Genomic DNA, 12,319 nt, shown 5'->3' with positions numbered 1-12,319 from the left:
ACAGCTGAGAATCACATCCTGCTCATCACACCAGGTGGTTGGTTGTTTGCCCAAAATACCAAGTGAACTACTACTCTGGAGGCCAGTAAGATGCAGCTCAGAAAGCTCTGCTTTCGGGTATTCCCTGAAGCACCCAAGTCCCTGGAAGAGAATCCTTCTCAGTCAGGACACCCTTGCTGACAAATGCAGACATCTAAGAAAGACTCTGTGCCCTGCAAAAGATGTTGCACAACACAAGGCTTAGGGTAAAATGGAAACCTGGGGCTGACCCAGTCAAAGGGGTGGGAGCAATCCTGCGTTCCTCTGCTCCTTGAGCTGGGCAGATGTGGGCAGATGTAAGGCAGCTGTGCAGGAGCATCCAGGAGCTGAGCAGCTGCATTTCTGCTGCCCCCTTGCCAATGCCATCAGCCATGCTGAGTAGTGATAGGCACATCCTTGGTTTTGTCAGCTGAAATACACGGCTTTGGCTATGCTGGACGAGCAGCACACATCTGCAGCACACCTCAGTGCAAACAAGGCCTGGAGACACGTTTTTTTTTCCTCCAGTTTTTTTTATTTCTCTGGAGGATCTCAAAATGAATCAAAATTACAGTTTCATAGAAATGCACATAACATTTATTTAGTTTGACAAAAGTGTATGTATTTTTCAGAAAGACAAAAAAGCACAAAAAGGCACAAGACAGGTTTCTTACTGCCTGTACAGACAAAGACAGAGAATCCCAGGAATCTGAAAGCAGAAAGTTATCTGATTTCTACATAGGAAAGCAGTGCAGTTTCAGAAGAGTTCAGTTAACTGAAGCCTACTATTTATCCCCTTTCTTTTCTTTTGACCAGTGAGATAGTTTCATCTGGTAAATTTTAACGTGTAAGGAAACTTACTGAAATGAGGAACAGTTATAACACAGTAACTGATTTAGTGCATCTCTGCACAGAAATTGGCAGTAGTATCAAAATAGTAATAAGCCCTGGGACATGAGAAAACACAATTATGCAATTATGCTCAGACCATAAAAAACATCCCCTTCTGAGCAGTTCCTGAGCTAGAAGATAAGGAAAATGACCCACCAGCTAAGGGTATATAGCACATTTCAGCAAAGACTTCAGCCATCGTTGTTTTTTGCTGTCTTCTCATATCACAGCTGTTACTGATACACGCTGAAATCTCAAGTAGCAGACCCATCTCTCTTAGCTCATCCTTGTAAGAAGAGGACTCAAGAAAATCGACACTAGCTTTCACAGTCCTTGGTGCCACCTTTACAATTTCAAAATGTTATGTCTCCCCTGCTACTCATTGCTTCTTGCAAAGCATTTGAAATCATGTCATAAATTAAAGATTATACAACAATGGCTTCAAAATAACTTACTTGCTATATTTATCATGGGGAAAATTTTGCATTTACTATTAAATACTACCCTTAAAGCCAGATGGTCATACAGAGAACAATTACAGAAATTTAGAAAAGCAAATACAGCTGTCTTTTCCAAAGTGCTACTGAGATTAGAAAACAAGTTATCAGAGGTAAACAATCTTTTCCTCTACTCTGGCTCCACTCTCTGCATCCTGCAGGCTCTCAGGCTGGTGGTTCAGCAGCAGTTCATCTACCTGTGGTGACTGGATGGATCCCTGGTTTGGAACACTGGTCTGGGAACCTTGGGTCTCTGATGTGCTCAGATCTGTAACACACAAGAGAAGGACAATGCATTTTCTGCCCCTGCCATCAAAAAGGGCAAATTCTGACTTTTTCATTAGCACCATTTTATAGTTTGCTGCATCTGTCTGGAAAGGAAAACAGTACTCTAGTACAAATTATACTACGGCCTGGTGAGAGGTACCTTAACAATAATAATTATTATAAATGTGTGGCCATACTTTACTAAACAGATACACAATAATGGAAAGACATAAACAAGGTCAGAATTGAGCTGGAGGGAAGCACACAGCATATAATCAGTATCTTTGCTAGTAGTAATACAGTTGTAACATTAATACAGTTTTCATCATTACACAGAATTTTATTCGTAAGCCTTCCTTTTATAGATGCAAAAGAATTAAGTGACCAAAGTTAGAAGTCTACATGGCTGGCATTTGCATTCCGCTTTTTCTACCAAGTTTACCTGTGTTTATTGACATAAACTACCTACTCCACTCTGTCTTGATCTTTTTGGCGTGACGCGTAGAGAAACACTTGCACCCAAACACTAGAACATTATTTCCCAACAATCTTGTTATCTTTCCAATTTTCTCCCACAAATGCAGAGAATCAGGTACTTGTTTTCCAGCATTCCACAATGAACACTTCTATGATGATCCATATATAGCTTTATAAACCAAAACAACATGACTTCAGTTGGGTTTTATTCCTAGTCAGCACTTTGTAGCACTTTGGGCCCTCAGGACCTGCATCTCAGTACCTGACTTTTCTACATCTGTATTTCTTCAAAGCAACTTTACCATAAAAACAAGCTAGGTAACAAAGAATGTGTATCCTCATGCAGAGCAATGAAAAATATCTGTAATGGATATGCTGCAATACTTTTCACTGTAATCTTAGCCTGACCGACTCTTCTATTACATCAGGAAGGTTAAATTTTCATTCTTCCCTCTCAAAAAAGGACTCTGTAGAAAGAAAGGGAGATTTGAACTCCTTGTACAGCATGGAAATGGCCAGAAGCACACAAACCAAGAACTGGGGCTCTCTGAGCCTTGATCACTCATGCAGAGCTGGAGAGATATTTCATGCTTGCTCTGGTCCCTACTTCTCACGCGTATGTGCAATGGAAATCTGCTATGAAGGACCTATTTGTGTTTTTACACACCATGTCGCTTAGCTGGTAGCAATTCATAGTGACACATGCCCACATTTGGCATTCCCCAAATATATGAGACTTTCATCAGTCTTGTTTGCTGAGGCAGGACTTCAAGGCAAAACAAGCTTGCTGGCACCCTGAAAAGCCTAGGCTCTCTGGCTGCTCCCTGGCATGGGCTGTGTGGAGCAGTGTGGGATGATTATGCAATGGGCATGTGGGAACACATGATATCGCAGCCTCTGCCTTCAGCATCTTCTCCTCTTTGATATTCTCACAGCTGGGGGGAGCAAACAGGCTTTGGGGCTGCAGCTCCCAGCATAAACCACATGCATCTTATTCTTGCTGCTAAGACGGCACAGCCAATGGCAGGAGCAAGGTATTTGTAAATGAGCTTGGTCATAGTGGGATGACACAGAATGTTACAAAAATTAGTCGTCATTTGTCTTTCTTTTACTGTTTTATTCTGAATTAAGTTTCAGTCTTAATGAAAATCCAGAGTAAGTCTTGCTTGATTGTGAGTTATTTGCAATACATAACACAGAAAATCTTGACTCCCTAATTTAGTCAAACAGGCCTGATTTTTTGAAGATGATGTCTGCATTTATTTCTTTTTGATGATTATATTAGAAAATTACTGCAATTTCCAGCCCACAGAAGAAAGCAAAAATACGTCTGTCTGTTACCTTTATGGAAATTGGATGCATTTGGGTTGTTTATTTATTAAAAAGAGCCCTACTAGCAGAAGTTCCTCTACTTCTAAACACTTACATTTTTGGGTAATTTTACCCACATTAATATTTCTTTTAAGTCCTGTGAGTCTATTCACATTACCCAAGTTATGTACATAAGAATACCAGGGAGTAAACACTTATTTGAAAGATCTGTTTCCAAAGTTTAAGAAGTACATAATTTGAGAAGCCTAATTACAAATTTGAAAATACGCAGACAAGAAACACCTTACATGCAATAATTTTCCACCATCAAAACTAAATAGTAATTGCTTCAGCAATTAAAACAGTAGCTATTTCCAAACCATTTCTCATTAACTGTCATAACTACAAGCAGCAGAGCTGAGCAGTGAAAACTCTCAGCATTCTACAAAAACAAATCAGACCCTGTCACTATCAAAATAAATGATTTATCACTAGTTCAGCTTCTTTTTTATTTTTTTTTTCCTAAATATGTTGCATCTGGGAAACCTGAACAGCAGGAGAGCACCCAGGAGGTAGGAGCACAGCTGCTGCTGGGGCACTGAGTGGCTTCAGGCTGGAAAGGTTGTGCTTAATCCAACTGAGGAGGGAAGGGGCTGGTTTTGGATGCTCTTCACGTGGCACTCAACACAGACTCTGCCTGACAAAAGCACAATGTGTCCCCAAGGCCAACACACTCAGGCTGCCATCGGGGAGGGCGGCTGCTGTCTCTCTGCTCAGTGCCATGCTGGAAGCAGCTGAGCCAGTAGACCAGCTGGTATCACAGGCAGCAGCGTGATGTGCCCCAAGGGTAGTGTGGAAGAAGTGCTAAAAATGGTAACAACAGTTTCAGGTGAAGGGAGACAGAAAATGGACTGAGCGGCCAGTCAGCCTTGGTTGTTGTAATGTAACAGCAGCCAAGAAGCCTCCCCTGAGCTCTCTGGTGTAGCATGGGGAAACTGAGTCGCCCTTGTTACCAAGCAGGAGAAAGGTGGGAGAAACCTTCCTCTTGAAGTGCTCTCCCAAAACAAGGAGGAAACTTCTGAAACAAGACTTGAAAACATCAGCTGATGTCTACTAAAGAACTCTGAGAGCTGAGGATGCTTAATGAAAATAAAAAAGGAAAACAAACTGATTATTTGTGCAGACAGCAAGGCAAAGGGGCTGCTATCAGAAAGTGATACCCAAGAAGCTCTCCAAAGATCCCCTGGCAGCTGGGGCACCCATGGGAACTCCCCAGTCCCTCTCCAGGCCCATTCTCTGCTGCACTGAGGCAAACATCAGAATCACTATGGATCAAGAGTCAGGCAAATACAGACCATTGGCCTTTTATGAGTTTCCATCAATGTGATTGTAATTCACCTGTCAAAATCAGCCATAAAATGAGTTCTGTGTTATCCCCTTTGTTTAAATTCAGCATTTACTTACCCTTTTTTTCTGCTGTCCTCCAAGCAACCAGCAGACGCTCTCTCTGGCAGGCTGTGTTTGGCTCAACAGCGCGCCCACCAGACCAGCACCCACACCACCAGCACCGGGCAAAGGCTGGACACAGCCCCTGCCCACACCCTTGCTGCCCGGGCTGGGCTCTGCCTGCTGCCGTGCTCTCACACCCTCCCAGAGAGGACAAACCAAAGCACTGTACCTGGCCATAGCCATCCACTTGCTCATCTGCACTGTTTTAATTTCACAGTTAGATAAATGCAGAAAATACTCCCTGACTATTTCCAAAGCTTTAACAAAACTGAGCTGTAGCTCAGATCCTTCCACAGTCCACTCTTGGCACGGCCTTCTGCTCCCTCCCACTCTGTCAGCATCTCTCTGTACCATGGCCCCCAGAATTTATGCACAAACTGAAACCCCCTTCACCTGTTTTTCACTTACATAAAACATATTTCTCCTACAATATTCCAGGTAAGTCTTTCCTTAAGAACAGGCCAGATCCACAGCTGCATCATGGATACCGTAGGTAAAAGTGAACAGCAGACCAGAGAAATCCACTCTCAAAGTTGCGCTGGTCAAACACCCAAGGGAAAAAAGGGTGTGCTTGAGGCTGGTGACCAAATGTTAGGTATGTTGTGACAGCACTTCAGCCTTTTTGGGACTTGTAGCCTGTGCCACACCTCAGTATTAAATACTCTTAAAGTACAGCTTTTACTCCTTTTAATCTCAGCCAAGACCATTTCATTGAATAAAGAAACCCCAGGCATTCCCAGCAGTCTTCCTCACCAATTTTTGCAAAAGGAGTTAGAGGCTGTTTCTAACAAATTCTGGATCTAATCACAAATTGTCTCATTCACACAGACACTGTCAAATTCAACACTAAAATTCAAATTTTTTTGCCCATTTTCCTTGGGTTTAGGTCTGGTACGATGAGGACAAACATCAGGAACTGTTTGAGAGGCACTCTACTCTTTTTTAGACCACCTCAATATAAAAACAATGGCAGATGGCAGGCCTGTCGTATGTGGGATCAGTTCTCAAGGGAGTTTATAAGGGGACCTCAGATTTTCAAACAGGGTCTGGGTCCAGACTCTGAGAAACGACAGCTCCTGTCTGAAAACATGTTACTGTTGTACAGGAAAAGAAAGAAAAAATAAGTAGCATTCTGCATCCTGACTACCTTACCTTTTCCACAGCATTAAGAGACAGGATTAGTAGTATCTCACAAACTGCTGACAAGGTGAAGGACAAAGGAATGGTATTTGCAGGAATCTGAAATCAATACATACAAAAACAAACACAGCCCATGTACCTGGGGGGGCAGGGGATACAAAAGCCAAGTAAACAACTCATTACTCACACTGATTCTCACCTCCTGTCTGTTGTCATAGGATGTAAGCACTTCCACATCAAATAAATGCCACAGATTTTCTCCTTCACCCCCTTCACCCCTCCTCTCTCTCCCCCAGGATCAGAGCTCTTGATGTTAAGGCTAGACTGCACACAGTGAAGATTGTGGGAAGGACAGAAGAACCAAGGCACTAAGAAACACTCCAAACAAAAAACCTCTCAAGTCTCTGTGTTTTGAACAGAAAGCCCTTAGTGTTCCTCCTTCAGCTCTGACCCTGATTTCACAGCACCACAGGATAATTCAAATTGGAAGGGATCTCAGAAGGCCTCAGATTCAAACTCCTCCTCAAAGCAGGGTAAGCTCTGAGGTTAGGGCAGGCTGGATACTTTTTTACTTCTTAGTCATTTCTAAAAAGGAAGGACAAAAAAAAAGGGAAGAAAAAAAGGGGGGGGGGGAAAGGGGGGGCAGGGAGGGTGGAAGGAATGCACCACAATTACCTTGCTGTGACTCTCCGAGATCTGTCAAACTGGCCCTCTTTACAAAATAAAAACTGCATAATAAAACTGCATTAAATGAAGAGCAATTTATGCCACTTTTAGCAACAAATATGTTGAAGAGTGACAAAACCACTAACCTTCTGAATTAATAAATAGAGTTGGGTTTTGGTTTTTGGTACCAAGTTCATTTGGACTGACAGCTGACACATCAGCTTCAGGTCACAGCTATTTGAAATGGCAGAGCTGCTCTATTTAATCCCCACACTGGCACTCATGCATAATGCAAAGCACAAGCAGACACCTAACAACCAGTGTCTACCGGGTCTGGGATATTCAAAGGAATTCAAGGGTAACAGGCTCTCATTTGCCACCACAGTTCAACAGCAAATGGCAGCCTAACTCCCCATGGGATCCACTGAAAAACCCACTGGCAAATCCCACAGCAGCTCTTTGTCTCTAATGATGCTCCCAGCGGTTTCCATGCAGATTCATTAGCAACAGACAGCCAATTCCCCCGGGAACTCCAAGCACCTCAGCCTCTCTCCCTTTCCTCACCATAAAAGGGAACATGACCTGTTTTGATTGCCCTTTTTAAGGCCTACTAAGACTTTCCCAGATTGCAATGCAGCATTTCCATACTGCAGGTTCAGTTGTTTAAAGTTAGTGGTATTGGGCACCTGGAACACCAGGGCAACACCTGGAACAACCAAGATACTGCTGCTACTGATCCAGAACACAGCACTTGCTATAGAAAAGTTATGTGCGAGCCTTGATGATTTGAGCACAATTCCCAACAGTTTCACTGGCAGTTGAACATAGCTCATACCATCACAAACCAGGCCCTTCACAACTCAATAAAGCTGATTTCACAGCAGGAACTGAACTTGGTACCAGGTCTCAAAAAAACACTGGGAAAAAATATTTTGACCCTAAAGCTTCCAAGGAAAGAGGAGCCCAATCCATTTCCAGCTGACTGAATAAGTCAAGAAAATCGGTCTGGGAATTGAAATGCTGTTATTTACTTTTGACCAGCCCAACCCTGTGAAAAAGCAGCCACTGTATTTCTTAAGCAAACAAGCACCTTCATGAGTAAGAGATCTTTACACAAAAAATCAGATGAGAAATTATTTCAGAAGATCTCCTACATTAATTAGTCTTTGCATATTTTGGTGCATTTTTTGTTATAAGAGAGAACAGAAGGAATTCAAAGTGTATGATGAATAAGGTTCTGAAACATAACTCTTCTCTGTATCTGAATGCTGCATTTTTGATCAGGGTAAAATTACTCGGATTGCCATTATTCTGCATGTTTCCACTCTTTGTGTAATTGCTGGCTTAGGTAAAACAATACAGGTCCATTTTCAGGCTTTGCCTCATAAGTCTTCAGAGAAGTTTCATCTAGACAATTTGGACTTAATTCTTGGCACCAGAAACACAAAATACATATTTATTCCAGCAAAATTGCATTTATCATAAAGTTCCAACTCATACTCCAGGTTTTGGAGTAATGTGATGATGCAGTCATTTTCCTTTTATTAAGGCCCAGTAAATATACTATTTCTAACAGTGGTGTTTACCAAAGAAAATATTTTAAAACTAAATCAAGCTCAAATACTGATAGTGTCACTTTGACATCAAATTCATAGCATGCTGATTAAAATTGATTAGGTTGATTAAAATTTTAACCAAGTTACATGGCTATGTTATCAGATGTATTGGTTTTTGAAGCACACAGGTTCCAAGCTATTTTTGGCATGTTGTTTTTCTAATGCGTATCAATGAGAGACTTAAAAATAGGTCTGACTTGAAATCATAATTTGTCTGTGCATTAAATACCCACAGTCTCACCTTGGGAGGGCAGACTGCCTGACAGCTGTCTGCTTCTGCTTATTATTAATTTATTTAAGTATGAATTCCCTATTAAATTGTCTTTGTGCTAAGCTTTGAAGCTTTAGATGGTCAATTACAGACAAACACGTGGTCCAACAGGTATTCTGCTAACAACGAACACGCGTTTTATTGACCTACTTCTTTTCCAGCTCATTAAACACAGCTGCACTCAAACGATCAAGAGGGAAGAGCCATAAAACCCCAAGAACACCCTTCCTACACAGGATCACAAGGAACGTGACCAGCTGCCGCCGCAGGGCCCCTGCCGCGCCCGGGGCAGCAGCACACCCACACAGAGCACCTCTCCAGGGGCAGGGCAGCTCGCCGGCCCACTGACAACGGTGGTGGGCAAGCACTGAAAACACCCTCGGCCTCCTTTTTCAGGTGTCCAACGCGGGTGTAAACTAAGTGGTCTGCAAGCATTTCCTCCCAGCCCATCATCTGCTGAAGTCATTTGGCCAGCAGGCCGAAGTCAAAACAAAAAAAAACGGCCATCAGTAGGGAATGCTCCTGCTTGAACGGAGAAACAGAAACCCCATAAAGTTACAGACACAAACAGCACTACCAAGGACTCAAGGGACAATGAACCAGTTCCCCTTTCTGCCGCCTGCCACCACATCCACACACTTCCCTCACCCACTGTCCCAATTTGCACCCTGAAGACAAAACACTGCAGTGAGGTTTTATCTCCTTCCCTTCTGAAAAAAAGAGAAACAGCCAGCATTAGCCCTGAAAAAGCAGTCTCTGGAACATTAAGTCATTCCCTTTGAAACGAAAGGGGACATTTACACATCAAAACTCTTCTTCTGAACTGTTACCACAGACAGATGTTAGAGTGTTGATTAACTCTGCCTCATATTTTATGGACACTCTTTGGTTGCGGGTTGTTTTGTTGGGTTTTTTTTTTTTTTTTTCACTTTGAAATAAACGTGAAATCAAAGACCTTGGCAAAAAATCAATTTAGTCCCCAGCGTTTGGCCAGTCTTTCAGGTGCAACATAAAGAAGAGTGCTCTGGACTTTGGCAAACATTTTCTTGAGTAGCAGAAGGGCACAGCTCTGTTACAAGAGCCAAAAGGGTGAGGTAATTTATAAAACACTCAAGTCTCCTCCTAAGCACTTTGGTTTTATAGGGTAATTTCCCAACAACAGACCAGATCCACCACTTCTTACTCATAAAAGCTGACAAGATCAAAACTCAAAGAGACCAGCAGAAGATCACTAAGTCAATATAGAGAATTGCTGCAGAAGAAAAAAATCAGGCAAAGCACCTGTTTCAAATCAATTACATGTTAATCTTACCCTTTAACAGAAACTGCTGCTGTTGATTAATACAGGAAAAAATACAAGCACGACTATATGAGTGAGCATCTGAGAGAAGCCTATTATCTACAGTCGCAAAGATACTTGTTCTCTCCCAAGGTCAAAACTGAGGGAAATATTCACTACATTTTTATTGCATATTGAGTATTAGCACAGCCATTTTTATTCATTTTTGGCAAGAAGTATATGCACTTATGTTTTCTTCTTGGAGTCCTTGAAAAAAATCAAGAAAAAAATGGAAAAGTTGCACATTCCCCATATTTTGCATTGTAAGCATAGGAATTTTCAGTGTGATTGAATATTTTGAAATGAATGCCCTTTTTAACTGTTTGCTAAAAGTTGTGTGAACATATAACTGCTGTGAAAACAGTTTGCACAAGAGGTAAAGGAAAAATTGTACACCAAAGCCATTAAACCCTACAATTCTCAAATAAGCATGTGTGTCCATCCCACGAGTGGGTGGAGAGCACTTGGATCCACTTTCCTCTCTTCTGCTCCCACTCCTCCTGTGTATGAGCAATACTGGTCTTACCCTTAAGCTTGAATTCATCACCTCCTCCTTCTACCTCACCTTTACTACAAGTTTTAAAACACCTGCCTATATTCATTTTCACTTCAGCTCTGAACTGCCTATGTTTAATGCAGGAGCCTTCCTTAGACCTTCATCCCCTCCCCAGTGGCACTGTGCTTCAATGGCAAGTTGCTCTGCACAGAAGACAGCTTCCCTGCAGTTTTTCTGTCAGCAACAATTACCTTATATTTTAAAATTCAATTAACAAAGAGAAAGAAAAAAATCATCCTTGCCAAAAACCCTGCTTTCCCTGTCTCTCATGTATTCTTTATCATGGAATATATTTAATGACTTGTTTTTAAACTACATGGGTTTGATTTTTCTACAACAGATCCTAAACAAATACAGAAAAATCATATCTATTTTTTATCATTTATGTCCCAGTTTTAGATCAAACTTCTGAGGAACACTCAAGGAATCCCAGCAGGTGACTGTTGGAAGTCTTCCTATCTGATTAAACTATAACTAAGTTCCATACCAGCACCAAGGCTTCTCCTCTCTACTGCCCCACTAAAAATTCACACTCAAAAGAAATTTTCTACAGCATCTGGCAAGGGGGAACAATATATTCCATGAAATCTCCTCTACCAGTTTGCTGACAGCCAATGAAATTTATTGGAAGGCAGTTGGGGGCTCCTGTGTCCGCACAAAACAGACAATCTTCCCCAGTGTCTTAATAAATATTTAACAGCAGATGATGATGAGGAGGTTTCATATTACTAACACTTCATTAATTTTGTACAACATGCTACAGGCCATTTCTTGGAATACGTAAAGTATTATATTAAATAATTAAAATGAGGTTGTACTTTCCAAACTAAGCCAGACAGATACACTTGGTGATTCAGCTACATGGTTTTACAGGGTGTGTTTGCATACTCAATATCTTGCAAAATTTGATCATCCATAAACAGCTTCGCTCAGCTATTATAATGAATTATTTATTTACACTAGTGCTTCTATTTCAGGCTCTAACTTCATTACAAAATACATACAAAATATTTTAATGTACTAAAGCAGGGTACTGCAGCCAGGTCTCCACCCACAGAGAGCACTTCCCAAGCAAAACAAAGACCTCCCGAGGAATCTTCTTAACATCAAACAACCAGCAAGACTGCCGTTTTGTGGCCCTTTTCCTGAGATTACCTCTTCCCCTGCAGACTTGCTATCCAAGTCACATCCCTGCACATCCCAGAGCTGGAGCTTAGGATCCAGTTCACTATAAACCAATTGTCTGACTAAAAACCCTCTGCCCATGGTTTTCTGCTTTCTCCTTTCATCCCTCTACTTCCCTGAAACTTCTATCCATGGAAAAAACACAATACAGGTACAGAATAAATCTGCATATAAGGGGGATAATCCACAAAACTCCAATTTTGTTGATACCACTAATTCCACTGATTCCATAAACCACTACAGTGAAGTTGGTGGAACCATAAGTGTGAGAAAAATTAGAAAGATTCAGCCATCATCCTGTCGCTGTTTAGTAAGTCTGCAGTTAATGAAAGCCTGAATATGGTGTGCAGATTTACACCAACACCAGTAGTATCTCAAAAGACAGGGTCAGGCAATCTTTTTTACTCCATTTGTAACCTTAAAGATGTGCACTATTTTAAACTTCCCTCCACAAATGAATGATCTCTAAAGGAGAAGATAATAGAAAGAATAAAATCAGACAGACATTACACAGGATAGGCATTACTTACATTACTGTACAAAATAAAACCAGAATAACATTAGCTGCCTTAATTA

At 41.5% G+C, this 12,319-nt stretch overlaps 1 protein-coding gene across 1 annotated transcript in view; it reads right to left on the bottom strand.

Annotated features, from left to right (window-relative positions):
* Positions 1 to 628: 628 nt before the first annotated feature.
* ARHGEF28 (Rho guanine nucleotide exchange factor 28) overlaps positions 629 to 12,319 on the bottom strand; it is a 101,259-nt gene continuing 89,568 nt past the window's right edge. Inside the window, exon 35 of the mRNA XM_059492108.1 lies at positions 629 to 1,674. Within this exon, the coding sequence (XP_059348091.1) occupies positions 1,514 to 1,674 (161 nt within the window). The 3' untranslated portion in view covers positions 629 to 1,513. The remainder of the gene's footprint in view (positions 1,675 to 12,319) is intronic.

This window comes from Ammospiza nelsoni, chromosome Z (assembly GCF_027579445.1).
Source record: "Ammospiza nelsoni isolate bAmmNel1 chromosome Z, bAmmNel1.pri, whole genome shotgun sequence".
NCBI lineage: Eukaryota > Metazoa > Chordata > Aves > Passeriformes > Passerellidae > Ammospiza > Ammospiza nelsoni.
Note: the sequence above shows the minus strand (reverse complement) of the source record. Positions and strands in the feature narration are given on the sequence as shown.